The 23,504-nt window shown below is 40.0% G+C and overlaps 1 protein-coding gene across 1 annotated transcript in view; it reads right to left on the reverse strand.

Annotated features, from left to right (window-relative positions):
• The window catches only part of ATP2B2 (ATPase plasma membrane Ca2+ transporting 2), a 534,155-nt gene that overhangs the window by 60,863 nt on the left and 449,788 nt on the right, over positions 1–23,504 (reverse strand). The window contains exons 15-16 of the mRNA XM_054035362.1: positions 9,332–9,511; positions 8,146–8,233 (exon numbers count right to left, since the gene is read on the reverse strand). Coding sequence (XP_053891337.1) covers positions 8,146–8,233; positions 9,332–9,511 — 268 coding nt within the window. The remainder of the gene's footprint in view (positions 1–8,145; positions 8,234–9,331; positions 9,512–23,504) is intronic.

Genomic DNA, 23,504 nt, shown 5'->3' on the forward strand with positions numbered 1-23,504 from the left:
TGTAACGGTTTTAAAAGGTCTCTTTCTATAAGTCTATAATATATAACTAAACTATTGTTGTATGTAAAGTAAATGAGGTTTTTAAAATGTTTAAGAAGCTTCATTTAAAATTAAATTAAAGTGCAGAGCCCCCCGGACTGGTGGCCAGGACCTGGGCAGTATGAGTGCCACTGAAAATCAGCTCGCGTGCCGTCTTCGGCACATGTGCCATAGGTTGTCTACCCCTGCTCTAGACTTAACTAAAAGTCAGAAAAGAGCAACTAGGCTAAAATGATCACTGAAGGCAATCTTCCAACCTTTCTGAAGGATGCAATCAACTGTCCCTTTCTCAAGAAACCAACAATTCCCGTCTGCATTGAAATGACATTTCACTTGTCTACAAATCACCTAACTTTAGTATAAGGACTAGAAAGGGAGCTGAAGTACATTGACTCTTTCGGTGGCATTTGCCTAAGACAAACTGTAACTGAAAATTCTGTAACTGAATTTTGAGACTAGTGAGAGGCTGGAGAGAAAAGGTATTTCAAGATAAATAGGCTTTGATGTTTCCTGACTAAGCAAAAAAAATGTAAAATGATTAAAAGAAAAATTTTCCTTGCTGGGACCTATCACAGCACTTCTCTTTCTCGCTAATGCTTCTGGAAGAAAAAGTACTCTTTTCACCAATTTTCATGAGGCTATGAGTTCTTGACCTCCAGAAAGTTGGAGTTACTAGGATCTGCTAGTCAAACTGCTAGTCAATACTGATGAATTTCAGTTGACTAAAATTTCATATATACTAGAACTTGAATAAATGATTCATTTATTCTGATTTTTATAAGGTCTAATGATTAGTTTGTGTTTCAATGTGTGCAGTGATTTGCTTTGGATATCACCAAATAAGCAACACCATTAGCTCTTACTATTTAGTTATTTACACTTCTTTCTTCACCTTCTTGTTATTAACACATCCTCTAACGTTCATCTAATAGAAGATACGTTTAAAAACCCAGCACTGAAGCAGTTAGTCTCTCGAACCCACCGTTCCTTTGCAAAGTACTGAAAACCAAATTCCATCGCCACCTGACATCTGCCAACATCCTGGGCCCTCAAAGTGAAAGCATGGCAAGGATAAAGTGCATTAGCCGCTGACCTCTCAGTGGTTATGAACTGAAACCTAACCTCAATGCTTATATGATTCTACTACCTCTTTTCTGACTCCATAGGTTGCTTGCAAGGTCCTGCTAACTCACTGACAAGGTTTAGTAGGAGTGGACTTGAAGGCTTCAATCATTCCTCTGAAAAACAACCCAGACTACTGTGATAAACAGCTCCTTATCCTCCAGAACACTTAGATGCAGCATCCTGTAAAGATCAAGACTTTTTAATCTTATTTTGAACATTTGCATGTGATGTCATGGTGATACACACTGTTATCGCCAATACCCATCTTTACATCTTCACTTAAACATATACCACTAAAGCCATTACAAAGATGTGTCAAATGCTGGTGAGAGATAAGCACATGGACGAAAAACAGCTAGATCAGGCTTAACCCAGGTAAGACTAAAGTGATTTGGTAGGAAAATAGAAATACTGCGTGTAGCCTGCAGGACATTGATTTCTACCTTCATCAAGGGCATCTGCCTACCATTCGACAAATTAGCACCAAATATTGGGGACTTACAGAGCTAATCCTAGTTACTGATAGCCACAGTGGTGAAAACTAAGAAACTGAGAAACTAACACTTCCTTTTGGACTAGTACCTACCACAGTTATCCCTTTGCTTGTCAATTTCCATATTAAACCATTAACATTCACTCTACCTGGCACTGAAGGTGGAGACTCCAGCTTCCAAAGCACACAGTAGACTATTTCCCAATCACGCACAGCACTTCAGACCAATGCTCAGAACCCTTTACTAGTTCATCATTCACTAATAGAGCCAATCAAGTTTCTGGTCTACAGCTTAAAGCTCCCATTGGGCAGGGACCAATTCTCCTGGACAGCTGCACTCATCTAAGACAATGCAGTTGAAGGTGAAGCTCACAAGAGTTGGCAGTCAGGGATCTTTGGTGGAGAGCCAGTGATTGTGAAATGGCCTATAACAGGAGACCAGCGTGAGCCATTTTCAGTACAAGATCAAAATCGACTGGTTTGCAAAAGTCTCCGTTCATAATTGAAGAATTAATAATAAATATATTTGTATAAAGAACATAAGGACAAAAGCAGGCTCACACCAAGAAAAGGTGATGAGGCCACTGTTTGCAAACCTTATTTATGGTACTGTGTTTATAGGGGCTGTTACAGTGATCAGTGAAGAATATCGATAGGGTTTGGAACCTGATTCAGAGAATGGGCACTTCATTACAACTCCATTGGTTCCCAGTTGCTATAAGAATATATTTTGATTTCAGATGCTCACTTTTAGAGTCAGAAAAACAGTTTATGGCAAACAGCTTTAGTCCAGTCAGATGCTTACATAGAGAGTTTTAACACACAGCTCCACAGGATATGGAAGAAGAACTCCAAGAGTCATGTGATTTCCCAAACTATCTCCTCTTACATATCTCTGATCCGAACCCCTCAACATGATCTGTATTCAGCCATAAGCATCTACTACTCCAATACAGGACAACAAGATCTCATATACAACTTAAAATGAAATATATCAACTCACATGTCTCCCCGGCTTCAAGGAGCTGTTAGATCAAATCCCCTCTGGATCATATTACAGAGAATATTAGTCAGCAAGTGTGTCTTCCATTTCATCTACAAGTAAACCCCTTTCCACCTACTGCTTAGATCAAAAGCATCGACAAGTGGAGCCTCAGGTTTCACTTCATTGCAGCATAAATGCCACGTTATTTTAATGCATCTCATTAGCAATGCCACCCTTAGAGTTATCTGTAAAATACTGTTTGTTTTAAAAGAACAGAACAGATTGGGATTTAGTTGTCCCTTCTCATGTCTGCCAATAACCTGAAAACAATGAGAGACAAGGAATGCTAGAAATATGAAGATTCAAAGCACACTTATCTTTAAGTACTATTGGTCCAGTATGATGGATCACCCAATACATATTTCTTATATTTTACAAATTTAATACAAGCAATTGTATTAAATATGTCTTCTAAAATTATTTGCTCAGCTCATGTCAACCTTTAAAATGTAGCTACATTTCCTAACTTTTAAACTTTTACAGGCTCTTGGTTAATAAAATAATAATTTAGAGCTTTTACTTAAAAGGAAATTTGAAATAAATTTATTTAAAAATAGTTAAAATTAGTCACAGTTAAAAGCCTTTTTCCCACAAGGCCCACTGTCAATTATTGTGGTTTTACAATCACATCGCATTTTTTTCTACTCTGCTGCTATGTGAATGACTCTCAGATGTAATAGGGGAAACTGACTGACTATAGAGAGAACAGTGAAACTGACTATTTACAAGGAGTACTTTCAAATCTAGAAGTATACTGACAAAAATATAGAAATAGTTTTTCCTTTAGTTTCTTTCAGTTTTGTTTTAGGACCTGGATCCTGCAAACATACTCATGTGAGTTGTCCCATGGACTATTCACATGCAAAAAGTTAAGTGTTTAAGTATGTGCAGAATTAGGCCCTTGGGGCGGGGGGGGGTCGTAACTTGTAACAACAGTGGGTACATTTTCAGACAACTGTGATATTTAAGTGGCTGGTGCTCCAATATAAAAAACACATACTATTAGAATGAAACAGAAAAGAATATGACTGCAGAGCCTTATCCTGCAATCAGATCAGCAGATGCAGACACCTGAACCCATGCAGAACCCACTGATTTCAATAGGGCTGGAGCAGACACCCATTTGGGAACATACAATTACAAGACTGAGGGTAAGCTTAAAGGGTAAGCTCAAGACACTGAGGAGCTGCTACATGTTATGTAAAGAATACATATTATAAAATACACACACACACATACACACACACACAGGATTCATTTCTAGATTGAAACAAATCTTATCTTCATGTCCAAGAAAAAAACTTCTCAAACCTATTTTGGAAGCTGAAAACTCTAGTGCCTTGGAGCAGCCTTACATATATAACAAAGCAGTGTCTTCCCAACTTGAAATGATGCCTTTCTGAGTCTCAACATTACAAAAGAACAAAAATGTATAATAAAAGTGTCTTATGCTACATAGAAATGATTTTTGCTGGGCAGGATTGTGGCAGTGAAATAAAAAAGTTCTCCCTCCCTCCGGCAGCTGTATGTCATTAAAAATTAAATATGAAAGTTTGTTTTGTGATGTGTGTTTTTAGCCCTAGAGCGAACCTAATGAATCAAAGAGAAAACTCGCTCTATCCCCCAAGTGACTGAGAAACACGTACTTCAGAGCAAGAGGACCAGAACTAGGGAACATTTAAATAATTTCCTGTAACTTTTAAGGGCCCTTAAAGTGTTATAAACCAAAAACATTTCACAGCAATGTAAAGCTGCTCTTAAACTGCACTGGATAATATAATTATTTTTTCATTTGACCTCATCATCATCTTTAATATGTTACCAACAATACCAGTTATATAAGGAATTCTGCAATGAAATATCTCTTTCAAAATCTCATACTGCACATACAGTAAATCTTGTTAATATTTTGATGCTTACTACTCTTCAACTCTGTTGATTTTCCTCTTAGGGGAAAATCCTGCATGATTCACTCACACAGGCAGTCTCCAATGATTTATTTACTTGATTTTATGACACTCCCAATACACACTTCCATTAGAATTTAGAGCCATGCACCTATATTAGGCTCTAGGGTAAGCTTCTGTCTTGCATCTTAGAAGTGCAGCACAGAACTTGTGAGGGCTTCAAGACGCCTTTGCACCCTTGCAATGTTGGGCTGTTCTGGGGGCCTAAAGAGCACCTGGCATAATTTAGTCCTGAAAAGCTAAGCTACAGCTGCTTGTATCCATCTTCTGAGAAGCAGCAGTGAAGCCCAGAGTACCCATCATGCTGCATTGCCACCCCTGACACATTCCCTATGCCTGGGTTAGAAGGGGATGAGGGAAGGGTCTTCAGAAGACAGTCTATGGCTATCAACTTCAGTTCCTGTGTCAGGGGAATTCTCTTCTAGCCAGAGCCAGGGCTTTAAGAGATCATTTACATCACATTCTGGGTCCTTTACCCAACATACTGAGGCTGGAGGGAGGGTGAGCATCATTTTCAAAAGCACTTAAGTGACCTAGTTTATTTACAAGGGGATGTATGCTCCCCAAAGTCATTTAGATGCTTTTCAAAATTCCACTCTAAGTTCCTGTGTCATCAGTTCAATATACAGGATAAAAGGATGGAGTCAGAAGCTATTTCTCACCCTGAATCTGAAAATACTTTAACAAAGATTAAATCAGAGCAACCACTAATGCCACATAGCACATATACCAGCCTGTATCACAGCCCTTCATCCCAACAGCCTGATTGTAGACTTAGGCCTTGGAGTATGCCCTCAAGACCAACAGATTCAGATTTCAGACCAAGGAAGGCAGTGGCTCCACAGTGGAGGGGCCTCCATGGACAACACCCTGCAAACGGAACCTCTCTTTTCCATGAAAGAGTCTCCATCTTGAGTGCTTCTGCTGACTGCAGCTGTGGCAATGAGGTGGAGAGTGCACTTTATAGGTCAAAACCAACTCCTAAATATACACCTGGAACCTGCAGACAGCCAGTGGGGATCAGGGAATTACATCAGTTTTATGCCAAAATGGAATCTGCTTTTTAAAACATGTAACCTTGCATGTAACAGCAAATGTGGCAGAACTTAGTCATGTGAATGGAATCAGTATAATGAAAAGACTCTCTTCCTAATGCATAGGTTTTCAAACTGTGGGGCACCCCTCCCCTCTTGGGGGTCATGGAGGAAAGTTCGGGAGGGAGGCGCGAGCAGCAACACCAGATGGCTTGTGTCAGCCACATAGTGGGGCCCAGGCGAGGGAGCACCATCTCCACACCCTCACTCACCTCAACAAGTCACCCTGCCTGGTGCTGGCTCTGCCCCCAGAGACGGTCAAATGTGCCTTCCCCCACCCTGGAAATCTGAGGGGGGAGAGGCAGGTATTGGCCCTGCCCTAGCAGTGCAGCCTGGATGCAAGGTAGAAGGAAGCAGCCCACTGCTGAGGAAGCCTGGGCTGTGCCATTGGTAAGTATCGGTGTATTTGAAACTTAAAGGTATAGGTAATTTAATTCAAGTTGTGTTAAGGCCTCTGTTAGATTTATGAGCAGGCTATCAAGCATACTTCTTTATGTGTATTTTTGTCTGGGTTGTGGGGGGCGCAACCAAAAATTGTTACTTAAAGAGGGGGCTCAGCTTAAAAAGTTTAAAAACCACTCTCCTAATGAGCTCAGCAAGAAGAGCTCTTACCCTTGTATTGCTGGTTTTAGGTACATTTGAATATATGTATTTTAAATTGTGGGTTATTTTTAATCAACTCGTTTTTGTTTACTTTATGGACAGCTGCATACAAATATCAAAAATCTACAGCTCCTCTCTCATTCACAACGGTTAGTTCTTCCTACTTCTTATTAAGTACCTCTTACTTGCATACATGCTCTTCCACTCCCAGTCAGTGCTACATTCTAATCAAACTGAAAAGCCACAATGAAAATATTGACAAGCAAGCTCTAAAAAGAAGTCAATGAATCACATTTTAATGAATCCACATTTGTATTTCCACCACTCCTGCGAGAGAAACTTCCTTTGTTATTTCCAGATAGCCTACAAAGACAACAGATGTGACTGCCTGGGAAACCATGTCTGCCACTCTAGAGAAGAGGAGGGGTAAGGAGACGGGCAGTAAAAGAGTATGGGTATGCCCAGGCATGGGCGATCACTTCATAGGAACACTAATTCACAGGGAATATGGAGGATGCATTGTATCTGTTTTCATATTCAAAACACCTGTATGAAGTAAACAAAAGCTTGTTTTAAATGAAACCACTTTAACCTACACGTGTTAAATACATGTTGAAACTTCGCTGAGAACTACATTAGAAAGCAAGTGCTTTTCCTACGAATTCTGCAGTGAACCTGCAAACTCAGCCACAGAAAGAAATGTCAAAACTTGCACATGTGGCCTTTCAGTAAACTCCCTTGTCCTGTTCATCAACGCTAAATTGCCTACACAGCAATTGATAGAATGATTATCCCTAAGGTACTGTATTATTTGATTCATCTTATTGATGATGTAAAGGGAAGTTTAAGTGACTTCCCCTAGGTCACAGAAGTCATCAGTGGCAGAGCTGGAAACAGAACACTACCTCACAGCACAGTGTTCCAATCATTAGACAACACACCTGTATTATAAAAGAAGACAAATAAAAAACTTCCCATTTTTGTTGAGTTTCCTCTCCCCTCCCTTCCCTTCTCTCCTCTCTCATACGTTTCTCCTCACCTCCCCCATATTTCCCTCTGTTTCTACCCTATCACTAAGGCTTTGTCAACACTGGAAAGGGCTTGCTGGTATAGGTATAGTGGCAAACCCTCCTAATGTAGACAGAGTTTATACAAGCCAAAGAGTGCATTTTACTGATATCGCTTTCTCAAACAAAATAAGCTATCTCCACAAAAACAATGAGAGTCCAGTGGCACCTTAAAGACTAACAGATTTATTTGGGCATAAGCTTTTGTGGATAAAAACCCACTTCTTCAGATGCATGAAAGTGAAAATTACAGATACGTGCATATATATTGGCACATGAAGAGAAGGGAGTTACCTTACAAGTGGAGAACCAATGTTGAAGGCCAATTCAGTTTTTTGTGGATACAGACTAAAACGGCTACCCCTTTATAGCCACAAAAACATTTTATTATATCTACATAACTGCATCAATATTAGGGCTTTTGCTAGTAGAGAAATGTTGTTAAACAATCACATCCCTGACCAACACTTGATCTACTAGCAAAAGTTTCTAGCGCAGACCTGGCCTAATTCTCTGATGAGTGAAACAATTGGGACATGAGAAATAACATAGCTAGCTCCTGCTCCTCCTCTTCCTCCCTCCACTCTGCCCTACCAACAGTACATTGCTGTGTGTCTGGATTGTAATATCAAAAACAAGTACATTAGGTGACACCATTAGACAACCATGGCTATTATAAATAATCACACACATACGGATTATTTGCACTCACCTTTCACCAAAGTGTGTTTGTCTGTGGGAGATGAGCGAGCAAGTACTCGTAGTTTTGGCCAGATCTTGTCAATACGTTCTTGCTCAATCTGAAAATAATAATACAATCACCAGCCTGTTGTAAGCAAATCTGGATCTATGTTTTCCTGCCTAGAAATGTTTTCACTTTTCACACTCAAAACTGGTATGAAAGGAGAATCAGCCCCTATACTGGTAATCTGGAGCCACCGCTCACCGTCATTTGGCCCGTCATTTTGGAAACAGCCAGCACTATTGGTAGGGTAGGTAGGGCCATGAGACACTGAATCCCCCACACTGTCTTACTGAATTGCCTCAATTGCTGGCTGAAGTAGGTACGATTCACGGTAAGGACAGAAGTGGCCTTTTTATTGCCTTACAGAATCGCTCCACTCCAGAATGTGACTCTAAAAGTAGCAAGATGGAGTTCTGTATCAAGGCTCTCAGATCGAGTGTGCTCAGTCTACAAGTAGAAAGATGTTTCTGTTTGCTAGCCTTGCCAACTCTAGCTGGGATCTGGAAACCCAGCTGAGTTCTTCATCTCATACATCACCACCAAGAGAAAAGGTTGTGCAGGCCAGATTGTGCCCTCAGTGTCCAACAAGCAAACGTTATTGTCTGCCCTCATGTTGTCTCAGTAGGTTTGCTTGGGTGTAACCACTTATGTTGTCTCATCTGAAAATGGAGCCATATTTTAAGTGAGACTTGATGCGAGAAGTCAGAGCTCCAGCTAAGAAGCAGCAGTTAGAGGCTGACTCTGTATGGCTGCCAGTTGCTTGTGAGCTCTGAGAGCCCTGCTGTTGGGTTTTTGGTTTGTTTGTTGGGGGGGAAGGTTAAAGAACTTTTCTGAATTTGTACTTTTTGAAACAGTCCGATATGGTTCAGAAAAGAGCTGAACTGGGTTAGCACTAATGTGACAGTGTCACTGATTAGATAACTCTCAGAGAAGTTAAATGTAAGATGCTAGTTTATCAGAGGCAATTGAAATAACAAAGGAGCAGTGTTGGAAGTTGAACCATCCCTCCGGTCAGGCTGCTGGGCTGGTTGTTGTCTGCTGAAGTGAGGGACATCACAATAGAAGAGAAATACAGTGTGTTCCTCCATCCTTCACTATAGTTTATGAAACATAACACTGGGGAAAGTTACTTTATATTCAATTCATGAATTACCTCTCCCTTCTCATTTCGGATCCTCCTGTTAAACTCCTTTCCCTCTATGCAGAGAAAGTCTTCTCCTGGATGAATAATTCCACACTTTATTGCGATGGCACGAGCTGTATTGATGTTGTCCCCAGTGACCATGCGGACTGTAATTCCAGCTCGCTGGCACTTTCTTATGGCTTCTGGGACCTATAAACACAGTACAACATACATAAGCTGCTACGTTTTTTTTAATTGCTATATTTTTAAAGGTGAGCCATTCCTAGAGATAAAAATAGGATTTATAAAAAACCAACAAAATCATGGCACAGATCAGGACTGCCCATCTGAAGGTTACTCTCACAACTTGCCTGAAGCCCCATAAGCTACCCCTAGTTTTTACTAAAGAGGAGTAGTTTGCAGCTGACTTAAGCCTTAGTATGGAGATGCAGCCTGCTGAGACTAGAGGTTTCAGCATGGAATGCTCCATTTGATCCAACAAGAACACCATTTCTTCCTTCCTTTTTCCTTCCGTGTTCTCCTCAGATATGACACATTGGTAAACAGACAATTTTAATAGAAATGTATTGATTTATAAGGATGAACGAAAGACATCGTTCTAAAATTATTTACAATTAATATATCCGTTCTTCAGAGGCGCGACAATGTTATTACATATATTCTGCCCCAACAAATCTTGGCTACATTGAATTGAAGTTGCAAGTACATATCATTGTTTTCCATGATTGCTAATTTTTTTCCAGAACATGTGAGTTAAAACAAAGTAGAAAACCAAGAAACTCGGAAGTAAGGCTGCAGGTTCACATGAAGTAGCTGATTTTGAATCTGAAGTATCCAAATTGAAAACAGAAAAAACCAACCATGCACCACCAAGGAGGAGTTTTATAATTTGTCTCATACATACGTTTGAGTCTATCACCACACTAACTGTAAGGCTGGTATGCAGAAATATGCTGCTTCTGTGTCTAATAATAGTTGGCAACCAACTGCCACATGAAGTCATAGGATTGACTGACCTTGATCTGAGGCCACAAAGTTCCCCACCCAACCTTTATCTTGAGCAGGGAATCCTGATGCTGCAAAACTGGGAGTCTCACATCTGAAAATCCCTGTGTATGGTAGGGATCAAGGCTCCTCTCCTGCATAGACTAAGTGGTGCATAGCAGTGTGGTTCTCCTTGTGTACAGGCTTTCTCCAGTCAGTCCCCTCTGTCTTGCAAAAATAAGTTTGCACTAAATATCTGGCATAAATATTTTTCCTTCACTGTTGAAGGCCCTTTGTGTACACAGAATAAACACAGGGGTATGCACAGAACCCCGTCAGCCACTCATCCTCTATTTATGACGTCAAAATAGCTGGAATTTTATGCCAGGGTTTAAAAAGTGTTTAAATATCATTAAATATACTTTTGGAGCAATGCTTTCTGTAATGGTGAAATAACATGCAGCTAAATGCTGGCTAGGATATGCAGGAATAGAGATGCTGACTTGCCCATTCCTTCTGCCTATGATGACTCTGCACCAGCCTGAGATTCTGAGGATGTCATGCTATATTGGGGGTAGGCATCACGGGGGGAAGTGGAGCTCGACAAAGGGGATGGAGTCCACTTACTACTAAAGACCCCTACTCTAGTCTTGGGGTATTAGGAGAGAGGAGTCTAGAATGGTGCCCTACTCTCCCTCCCCCAGATTAGATTTTTGATGCAACATCTTCCTTCTGACAACTCTGTTTTGGGTTTTCTGCCAGTACTATTGCTCCATGGGGACTTTGAGTTCCCATTCAGCTGCGTGTCAGTCAGCTGAGGAGGTCAGCTCCTCCTGCATGCATTTAGAAGGCTCCGTGCATGTTTATGGCCTCTCCATCATCCTTAAAAATCTGGGACTGCACCCCCCACACCCTAAGGAGGCGGGGCTTAATAACTCTCCCAGAGTGGAAGATACATCTAGAGCTCCTTATGCCAGTTCACAGAGCATTAAATTTCTCCACAGCAAGGGGAGCTGGAAGACCATGATTTGGCCCATAAAGATAGCCAGAACAAAGTACATTGAGATAAAACACGATTCCCTGGAAATGAAATGAAAACTGACTTTTTTTCATTGTACATTTCTTCATCTTAGCAGCTATTTTTATTTAATAAAGAGATGCTTTTTTTTTTCTAAAGTCCATGACACATATTGCAAGAGACTTTCAGTACTTAGTACACAAACATTTTAATTGGGTAACTGCACTTTTCAGATATTAAACAGCACAAATGTTCTATTACTTTTGATCAGTCTCTTGCTTCTAGTGGAAAATAAATTGACAGGGCTTCAGGAAATGCTGAAAAAGAGCACAGAGAAGCTGTCTAAATATTAATAAATTTGCTATAAATACCCAGTTGTGATGCTCAACTACCAAAATGATATTCAGAATCAAAAACATATGCAGAAATGCAGCTTCATTATTCCAGCTGTGCACAATATGCTCCCATATATTATTTATTATTCAACTTATTAATTAAAAGTAAGGGAAATTCTACAAGAATGTATAGGCACTAAATACATCCAAACCTTCCTGGCAATGCATTTGAGCAGGGGTGGGCAAACTATGGCCCAGGGGCCACATCTGTCCCTTCAGATGTTTTAATCTCGCCCTCGAGTTTCTACCAGTGAGCGGGATCCGGGGATTGCCCTGCTCCGGTGCTCCAGCTGGGGGCTTGTCCTGCTCCGTGCATGCCATGGCTCCTGGAAGCAGTGGCATGTTCCCCCTCCAGCTCCTATGTGTAAGGGCAGCCAGTGGCTCCGCATGCTGCCCCCACCCCAAGCACCGTCCCCACAGCTCCCATTGGAAGCACGGCCAATAGGAGCTGCAGGGGCAGCGCGCCGAGCTGTGTGGCTGCGCCTCTGTGTAGGAACTGGAGGGGGGACATGCGCTGCTTCTGGGAGCCGCTTGAGGTAAGCGCCACCTGGAGCCTACACCCCGACCACCTCCCATGCCCCAACCCCTTGCCCCAGCCCTGATTCTCCTCCCACCTTCCGAACCCCTTGGTCCCAGCCCAGAACACCTTCCTGCACCCCAACCCCTCATCTCCAGCCCTAACCCAGAGCCCGTACCCCTAGCTGGAGCCCTCACCCTCCTGCACCCCAACACCCTGCCCCAGCCCAGAGCCCCCTCCCACACCCTGACCTCCTCATTTATGGCCCCACTCCAGAGCCCACCACCCCAGCTGGAGCCCTCACCAACACCCCAATCCCCAATTTCGTGAGCATTCATGGGCCACCATACAATTTCCATACCCAGATGTGGCCCTCGGGCCAAAAAGTTTGCCCACCCCTGCATTAGAGTCATGTGCATTTCTAGCACAATAAATAATTGGTTTTTGATTGTCATCTGGGAGACAAAAAAAAAAGGTTCAGTATTAGGTAATTAGGTAAAAAATCAATATGCTGTAGAGAGATAGGAAAAATATGCAACAGGGTTTTTAGTTTGTTTTGGAATTATTTTAAATAGTGGATCAATAACATAAGTTAGCACCCTTTTACAGCTAGAGAGAATGGAGATTAACACGTTAGAGATATTCATTTAAAACACCAACACTGTAGTTTTAATTCCCTGGTCTATCATGTACTGTACTGTCTTTGCAGGACCATTAAGTATGACCTTTAAAGATAAGACAGTTAGGATAGTGGTATCTTTAAAAAATGCTGTGCTTGGTATAGACCTACTGAATATAATGCATGTTCCAACAAAGTTTGCAGAGTCTGCTATAATGGGTAGTGGATATAGGTTGGTCTGAATAACTTATTTCTATAAGGATTATAATTATTCATTAAGTCATAACTCTGAAGTTGGTGCTGTAAAAACCAGAAGAAAACACAGCCCATGTCTAAAGAGCTTACTCTCAAAGCAAGCATGTTGTTCTTAAAGTTCACCATACAGCATCTGTCCCATTAATGTAGATGCAAGCCGGTGAAACTCAAAACAAAAACACTTCAGAAGCACATCCAGCTGTTTTTGCTTCAAGACTCCTAAAAGCAGGAGAATTATCACAAAGTATTAGAAAAACAATGGATCTGTCTCCCTCAAAGTTATCCTTTAAGCTGGTCAAGAGGTGGAGAGTTGTCTTTTTAGGAAAATCCTGATTGAATTTTCTGAGTACATTCGGGGCTCATTAAGGCAGGGACAGTTTTTCATGCGTGTGCACACACTGACTCTACCACTCAGTGAATGATAAAAATAGTATGCACTAATATAGTTCCTTTTCCCCCAGAGGATCCCAAAGTCCTTTACAAATAAGTCACACACCCTGTGTGGGGTAGGTGAATAACATAGTATCACAGGAAAACTCATTTCAAGTTCATATCCATGCTTCTTTATTCTACAGATCTCGGCTAAGCAAGATGGTTAGAAAATTCCTAATAAGCATTCACCTAATGAATTCAAAGCCCTAGCAAAGTCATTTAGGACAGTAGAGTGATGAAGCCTATGTGCGAGTGAATGTACACCAAATGATTGTAACTGATGACCCCACTATCAAGAACCATCAAATGCATTCAGGTCCTAGAGTGAAGTATTATTAAAAATGTATGGATCTAGAAAGGGAGTGAGCCTTTGAGAAAAAGTGAATTAGGGGCCAAATCCCAAGAGTATCTTCCATTGTGGTTGACATTAATGGGAACAGAGTGCACTCAGCATTTGCAGATAGTGATCAGTCAGTGCCTCACAGGATTGGCCCCTAACTGTCTTACCACATCCAAATTCTGAGATTTTGCATTCAGACACAGTCTAAGCTTAAAACCCCTGAATTCACTGCCTGCTATAAAGATCATTAAAGCCATGGACTGGTTTTGAGTCCAAAGAACATATTAGAATCTGCTGAGAAAGCCACTTTTATGTTTATCAAGGACATGGGCCATTGAGGGCCATTTTGTTAAATATAATTTATTGTAATAAGCATTTTTGTACATTGCAGTGGTTTTGGTGAACGTGGGGGACAAAGATTGATTGTTAATATTAGTGAGAAGCACGTCATTCTTTCTGAAGGGAATACATATTTTCTGTATCCATGTTTAAACTCAGTTGGTCAGCCCAGATAAAATGAAATCTTAGTAATCCAGAAATTAAAGTGGAAATGTAACTAGTATTAAATTGTATTGTACATATTTTCAGAAATTGTTTTAAAAACACAATTATTTGATTAATATTCAACACTAAATTTGTCATCTGGACACAAGATTGTCACATATTTTATCAAATCTAACAAACTGCATCATAAAAAATTATGTTTCAAAATATAGAAATTTTGTAACTTACAACCATAGTGAAACTTTTTTGGACGGTAGAAACTTTCAACCCAAGGACATTTTTTCAGAATATGTAAAAGTGTGAAAGATCTAAATGATATCTCTTTCTCCTTGATATACATAAATGTGGCTTTCCCAGCAAATTATAATACTTTCTTTGGACTCAAAACCAGTCCATGGCTCTATTCATAACAATTAACCTTCTCTCTGAGAAGGTAATCAAGAAGAAAAGTAAGATGTGATATGATCATAGTCTATAAGTACCTACACAGGGAGAGTTCATCTAATACTTCGGGGCTCTTTAATCTACCAGACAAAGGCATAACAAGATCTAATGGTTGAAGTCGAAGCTAGACTGGAAATAAGGGGGAAATGTTTTAACAGCAAGGGTCTCTGTCACTGATCACTGGAATAGCTCAGCCAAGAATGTGGTAGACTGAAGTCTTTAAATGAAGATTGGATGTCTTTCTAAAGATGATGGTCTTGTTCAACACCACATTACTGGACTTGGAACTGGAATTACTGGGTGAAATGCTATTGTCTGTGTTATGTAGGTAGTCAGAATAGGTGATCAGAATTGTTTCTTCTAGCCCTAACAGCTACAGATTTATAGATATTTAAAGTTATTTCTGAAGAAAAAGAGTTTTAAATAGTATATTAGAACCCCCAACTATTCAAACTGGAAATATATTTGTATGTGAATTTGCAAGTCCAGTTATCTCATTGACTAAAATCAACTCTGCAACTATAAATCTGTCCAGATACTAATTTTAAATGCAATAATTAATTTTTTTAAATGTATGCACCAAGGTTTTCATTCTTTATGATCATTAGGGCTGTCAATTAATCGCAGTAAACTCACGCAATTAACTCAAAAAAATTAACTGTGATTAAAAAAATTAATCTCAATTAATCCCATTGTTAAACAATAGAATACCAACTGACATTTATTAAATATTTTTGGATGTTTTTCTACATTTTCAAATATACTGATTTCTATTACAACACAGAATACTAAGTTGTAAGAATACTAAGTTGTACAGTGCTCACTTTATATTATTTTTATTAGAAAATATTTGCACTGTAAAAATCAACAAAAGAAATAGTATTTTTCAATTCACCTCATACAAGTACTATAGTGCAATCTCTTTATCGTGAAAGTGTAATTTACACATGTAGATTTTTTTTGTTACATAACTGCACTCAAAAACAAAACAATGTAAAACTTTAGAGCCTACAAGTCTACTCAGTCCTACTTCTTGTTCAGCCAATTGCTAAGACAAACAATTTACAGACATTTACAGGAGATACTGCTGCCTGCTTCTTATTTACATCACCTGAAAGTGAGAATAGGCATTCTCATGGCACTTTTGTAGCCAGTGTTGCAAGGTATTTACATGTCAGATATGCCAAACATTCATATGTCCTTCATCCTTCGGCCAACATTCCAGAGGACATGCTTCCATGCTGATGATGCTCATTAAAAAAATAATGCGTTAATTAAATTTGTGACTGAACTCCTTGGGGGAGAATAGTATGTCTCCTGTTCTGTTTTACCCACATTCTGCCATATATTTCATGTTATAGCAGTCTCAGATGATAACCCAGCACATGTTCGTTTTAAGAACACTTTCACAGCAGATTTGACAAAACGCAAAGAAGGTACCAATGTGAGATTTCTAAGGTTAGATACAGCATTCAACCCAAGGTTTAAGAATCTGAAGTGCTTTCCAAAATCTGAGAGAGATGTGGTGTGGAGCATGCTTTCAGACATCTTAAAAGAGCAACACTCCAATGTGGAAACTACAAAACCAGAACCACCAAAAAAGAAAAATCAACTTTCTGCTGATGGCATCTGACTCAGATGATGAAAATGAACATGCATCGGTCTGCTCTGCTTTAGATCGTTTTCGAGCAGAACCTGTCATCAGCATGGACGCATGTCTTCTGGAATGGTGTGCAGTGAGCCGGTGTGGCTCCCCGCTGCCTCGGAGGGGGAAGAGCCCATCCGGAGGCCAGAGTGTGCGGAGTTAGGGAGCTCTGAGCCCGCCCCTCAGGGGGTCAGGCGGCGACCCAGAAGTACAAAGGCTCGCCCTCAGAGCTCAGTCAGGCCCCAGCCGCTGGAGAGACCAGACATCTCCAGCCTAGCTCGGGGATGGGAAACCTCCGCGGCCCGGGGTAGCCGCCAGGAACCGCCAGGCCTGCCCTGCGCCCGCTACCCGGAGGAGCCGCCGGGCCTGCCCTGCGCCCGCTACCCGGAGGAGCCGCCGGGCCTGCCCTGTGCCCGCTACCCGGAGGAGCTGCCGGACTTGCTGAACGATCCCTGGCCTGACGAACCCATGGTCCAGGATCTCCCCGAGGCCGACACCAGCCCCCAGGTAGGCCCTGAGGTGGAGTGTGGAAGTAGCCTGGGGGCAGCCAACCCCAGTCTGGCTGCAGCACTGCCAGAGCCTATGTCAGGGTGTTGCAGCCAGGATCCCCACTGACTAAGCAGCAGACCTTCTGCCGCTGCTAGGGCCCCAGGCTGGGACGCAGTGGAGTGGGAGGGCCTGCGTCCCCCCTGCCACCCAACCCATGGGTGGCAGTCTCCCCCTCTCCCAGGCCTTTTGAGGCTTGGGCCTACTATTGTTGCTCAACCCTGACTGAGGTCTGAGCTCCTGACTCAGTGTTTGTTGCCCTGCCCTGATCTATGGCCTGGGCTAAACACTCTTGCTTGTGGCTCAGCCCTGACTGAGGGCCTGAGCTCCTGACAAAGTCTTATTGCCCGCCCTGAGCAGGGCCAGGCTTACTGTGTTCTTCTAGCTACAGCAAGAGCTGCCGAGGGAGACCCACGGCTGGACAAGTTTCCCCACCTCACCGGTGTGTAGTGAGCCGGTGTGGCTGCCCGCCGCCCCGGAGAGGGTCGAGCCCCAGCAAACTCTTGTACATGGTGGTTGAAGCATGAAGGGACATATGAATCTTTAGCACATCTAGCACATAAATATCTTGCAATGCTGGCTACAACACTGCCATGCGAACACCTGCTCTCACTTTCAGGTGACATTGTAAACAAGACGTGGGCAGCATTGTCTCCTGCAAATTGTAACCAAACTTGTTTGTCTGAGCGATTGGCGGAAGTAGGCCTGAGTGAACTTGTAGGTTCTAAAGTTTTACACTGTTTTTTTTTATTGCAGTTATGTAACAAAAAAAAATCTACATTTGTAAGTTACACTTTCATGATAAAGAGATTGCACTGCAGTACTTGTATTAGGTGAATTGAAAGATACTGTTTCTTTTGTTTTTTACAGTGCAAATATTTGTAATCAAAAATAAATATGATGTGAGCACTTAGTATCCTGCATTCTAATTGAAATTAATATATTTGAAAATGTAGAAAACATCCAAAAATATTTAAATAAATGGTATTCTATTATTGTTTAACAGTGTGATTAATTGCGCGATTAATTTTTTTAATCGCTTGACAGCCCTAATAATAATGCAGATGCAGTTTATAATGGTGGTATGTCATTCCAGGACACACAGGCTTATCTCAGAATCAAATCTCTCAAGTGGCCAATAGAATATTTATTTAGCTTCCTGTTTCACGGCACAGTCAAAATGCCCAACTTCTGGACAACAGTGCACACCCCACGATGCCTTGTTACAATAAAATATGAAAAGACTCAGCATAAGCTTTTTCTGCACACCCAAAAATTATCTTCCTTCTGATCTAAATGTTCATTTCAATGAGATTCTCTAAAAGCATCAAGAGTCATTTGGAACTCAAACTGACATATGCACCCACACAGATAATACTGCTGATAGAGGAAGAAAAGCTTATTTACGTCACCTTATAAGCTTTCAGGCCATTATAATTAAATAGGTACGCTATAGCATAAGATGTTAATAATTGAGGAATATGCAAAATGGTGAACCAAGTTTCTGACCAATGGCATTCATTAGCTCACCATGGTTGATTTCAATATTATTAAAAGCACTCTGCCTAATTATTAAAAAAAGAGGAGATTTCACATAAATTCTCCATAGCTCACTATATGATATTTTAGTTCAAAAGTTAAAAGATGAGGAATACACATTTTGGCTATGCTGTGTTTTATATCATATTGCTTTCTCCTACAATATAGTATGTGTCACTAAGAAGCTATTCAAGCTACAACTGGGCCCATGAGACAAACAGAACAGCAATTTGTTGAGCTGAGCATCAGAAAAAAAAAAGTATTTATAATGTTTCCTCTATGTCCTGTACTCTCCTCCTATCATCCTTATTTAAGGATGTGAAGATTTTCTCCAGGGTAAATAAGTTCTGAGAAATGAATTTACAGTACTTAAAAGAAAGTTCTGCTGATACTTAAACAGTATATGCTATGACTATCACAAAAGGAAGTGTCTTCAACAGAGCTTTTCCTTCCTTTCTAATTCCCATGATTCCCTTAATTTCTCTTAAGGCAGAGAAGGGAAAGAAGGACCCTGGAGTCCACCTGAATATGGAGATCTATGAGACAGCAATCGGCAACTGAACTCCTCCACCCTACAAGCAGATACAGCAGGCAGATACAAAACAGGTGAAGAGATGCCTCATGCTAAACAAAGTGAGGCTCATCTGGGTAGAGAGGAAGATAAGTTTGGTAGTTGCAGAGAGAAATCCCAAAAGATGAGCACAACTTTGATATGCATCTGAATTTTTGGGTGCTGATCAAAACTGCACCTACAAACATTTTGAAGGTCACTTAGTTGCCTAAAATAACTACGAATGGCCTGGACTTCCTGATTGTTATGCTATGTTAGATACTACATCCATGTTCTCTAACTTCTCCAATCCATATGGCATAACGTATAACCTATATTAGAATAAATTATCAGAAACACCGATGACTGCTTATTTGTAAACAACTGTCATCCCTCCAGCTGAGCTGCTGATAATGACATTCTGTTGCGACTAAATCTGGCTTTCATGAGCAATATTGACAAGCATATCTATATAATCCCACTGATTTTCTAGTGAAAGAAATACAACAGAAAATGATAGGTCGAAGACTGTGAATTAAAAAACAATTCAGTTTACATTTAAAACATTTTGTGTGTTATTGGCACAGTTAATTTTATTCAAGATATAGTGCACTAACATCATTGAGTTTGAATATATATCAGAAAATGGATATCCACTGATTAGTATGCAGGACATTCATTTTCTACCTGCATTACTATTTATCATTGAAAATCCAATGCTATTTGCTATGCTCTAACTTTACTGTAGAAATAAGAACACTCTAGAAGTCAATGTAACCTAAGAGGATAATCCAATCTCATGCTTCAGGACATAAACCGATAACAAAAGGAGCTGGGAAGGAATTTTTCCATCACATTCAACATTGCACAATTGGTTATGTGCACTGCAATGGTTTTCACCTTCCTGTGTAGCATGGGACACTTTGACATTTACATCATTACACAGACATTTTTCCTTCCAAAAAAGTAACAACATTCACTAACATGGTAGAATTAGAAATAAGCCTAATGCTTCTAAAGGAATTCAGACAGATGCTCACTTGGCGGGTGTGACAGCCCATTTGGTCATTTGCGCTGTTCTTCTCTCTTCCATTTACCTGATAAACCAGAGTGAGCCATAACTAGGTGAGCCAAAATGCTGATCACTAAAATAAAAGCTGGGCTATAAGAGTAATGAATCTGAGCTTTTCATGGGCCCTAAGTAAACCACTCCGCCGTCAGGATATGTCAAGAATACCTGCTGTTTACAGAATGACTCTCAGTCAGTACAAATAATGTAATAGCATTAACAGTCAAGAAAAAAAGAATGAATAACAGACAGAAGTTTATCTGCCTATGACCTATGTATCTATGACTTACAAGTAGCATTCCCACCTCCCCCTGTGAGTCTGGGCTGGAAACCTCTTTTGGTCAACCTGAAGAAATGGTAGCATTGGAAAATAGCACCAATTAAGCTCATAAGCAATCTGCAACTTGCGTAGCTGGCTCCCAAGTGATTGACTGAGTTACCAGGTTTTGTTATTCTGCATATGTCCTGCTCGTAAATTTAAAATGACCTTAGCAGCAGTTTTGAACAACTTGACTCCCTCACTTACTGGATGTGAGAGATTGAGATGACAGTTTGAAAGCCAGAAATAGAATATGGGACACAAAGGAGGAAAATGATAGTACCACTGTGAAAAAGAGAAAATGAAGGCTTGTATTCGAAATGCCAGTTCTATTAAGCAAGTTCACGGAGGCAGAACCTAGTTTCATATGCACACCAAAATAATATCTAAGAAAAGATATAATGCTATTTTCTCTATTCTTATTTTTGGACAGCTGGTGGGCGGTATCTAGTTTAACTCTGTGTAGAGTAACTAGACTTAAAATATTGCTCATAGTTTCTTTTTTATTTATGTAGGTAAGAGACTACTTTGGCAGACTGAGTGGGCAGTAGAAATAGACACATCTCCAACCTGTTTCCACAGAACCTAAGTTTACATTTACAAAGAATCAAGCTTCTAGTATCTATGAATGCACAGAAAGCTTTCTGGATGTAAGCGTAAAGTAGCCTGATGCAGCAATCTCTATCTGAATCTGTTGACAAACAATGAGCCAAATTGAGATGTGATGTAAACGATAGTACCGTAGGTGCAAGTTGGCAAATTGGTGTAAGTCATGGGTGAGTGTTTGGCGTGTGAATAAGATTCATTAACCCTGGCTTAGGGAGGTTGTCTCAAAATTCAGAGACAGATCTCTACAGGTACAAGACACTGTTTTAGTTGCTTGCCTTCTTGAATATTTCTAAATGTAACATCAAGTACAAAACCCAACCCAACAATACATAAAAGATGTACAGCACAGCTTGGGGAGAAGATATAGAAGTGTGTAAGAATTAACCAGTACAGGTAAATAAGAGAATTTTTGAGTGGGTGAACCTACATATAGGAGTATACAACACTCAGAACCAGGTCCCTGCCTACTAGCTCTCAGGCAAGAGAGAAAGACAAAGCTGATCAATAGCTGGATTTTATTGCTGCTGAATTCATCCAAACAATTTCTATTTATTATTGAGGGTAATGCAACTACAAGCAGGCTTTTTACATTAGCTGTGGGCTTTTTAAAAAATAAATCTGATAGAGATGTATATATTCATAATAGGCACAGCTCTCAAACCCTCCAAGAAAGGAGCCAACGGGACCTTCGGCACTGCAGAGGTTGAGTGCCACTGTTGCGTATGAATAAACTGTAGCAATCCATGACCAAACCATCCATAGGTTTGTGAAAGTAGTAGAGGCTATTTTTTCACCTGTGCTAACTCCCAGGAGCATCTTAGGAAAAGAGGAAATGAGGCTTTCCCTCTAAAATGTCATTTAATTTTAAAACAAATACCTGAACAAGTTGTCAGAGTTATGACTTTTCATTATTTTTATCACAGCTCCATGACTTGCCATTTCTTGCAGGATAAATCATGACTTCCACCAATATTAAGCTAATTAAAAGGCACATTTATAGTAATATTCTTCGCTTTTCTGTCTTTTCCTCCCACAGGATAGTCTTCTAAAATGCTTTAAGGTGCAGTGACAAGGTGGCTGAGGTAATATCTTTTATTGGACCAACTTCTGTTGGTGAGACAGACAAGATTTCAAGCTTACATTGAGCTCTTCTTGATGGGCCGTGACATTTCTACATGATACTGTCAGTTTTGTTCTGCTAAATTAATGGAGTCTCTGCTAGAAACAACAAACATGGCAATTTGGGGCTGTAATGGCAAATTCTCACCTAATTATCCTTTAACTAAAAGTCAGCTATTTCCTTCCTAAGGAGCTATCCCAGAAGAACATGTTTTTTGCAGGGTTTTTTTCCCTGAAATACTCTCTGTTCCAAGACATTATGGCAACTTTTGTTTTACAATGAGTTAGGGACTTCTAAGAGTTTTTAGTAATTTGAACAGAATTTTTAAATGACTCATTACTCCATTGTTAGTACCATATTAAAATTAAAAAATGGATTGGAAAAAACATGAGCCTAGACTCATCTGAAGTTTTTTGGCAAATGCTTGTTGAAATTTTGAAAGGACGTAAATTTTACTGAATGCTTTGAAATGAACATATGGAAAATGTTACAACATATTTCAACATTTAATTGTGAGGAATTCAATTAATTAGTTAAATAATTGTTTGGAAATAAAATGTTTTTCTGACTTCATTTTCTTTGATCTGTTAAACAGACATCAGAGTTGACCTCCGTATTGTTAGCATCACTATTCATTTTTTTACTTCAGGCTCATAAGAAATAATTCCCCATGAGACAGGAGAGCAGAAACAGTCTTCTCACAAAAACACACTAATAACAGTCACATAAAATGAGAGTTTTCAGATCATTTAAAAAATAACTGTCAAATCACATTGCAACCCATTCCTTGGGTCCATCATACAATAATAGAATCCTAAAATGGTTTAACTTAAAATGCTATTTTCTTAACAATATGTTAATAAGACACATAATATTGTTATATACTTGCAGATTTATTGGACTTATAATTCATTATAATATAAAATAATAGTAAAATATGATGTGAAGAGGGTAAATGATCTGCTAGTTTGTTATCAAAAGAGGTTTGCTCAACTCTACTCTCCAATATTTCATAGAAAATAAGGGACTCAACTAATAAATTATTTTAGATTTTATAGCATTTTATAGAAATGTTATTTTTAATGGACAGGAAATGTTTAATGTCATGATATAGAAGCAATTTAACTATGTGCATGACATGGCTTGAAAGATTCACTTCACACACAGATGGAGTAGAGGAAAGATTTTCCCCATCTGATGCAAGCATATCAGGATAACTGCATTGCATGAACGATAACATAACTGTTATCGAAATTATATAAAATAGACTATGACAA

The sequence above is a fragment of the Malaclemys terrapin genome, chromosome 7, assembly GCF_027887155.1.
Source record: "Malaclemys terrapin pileata isolate rMalTer1 chromosome 7, rMalTer1.hap1, whole genome shotgun sequence".
NCBI classification, from domain to species: Eukaryota; Metazoa; Chordata; order Testudines; family Emydidae; genus Malaclemys; species Malaclemys terrapin.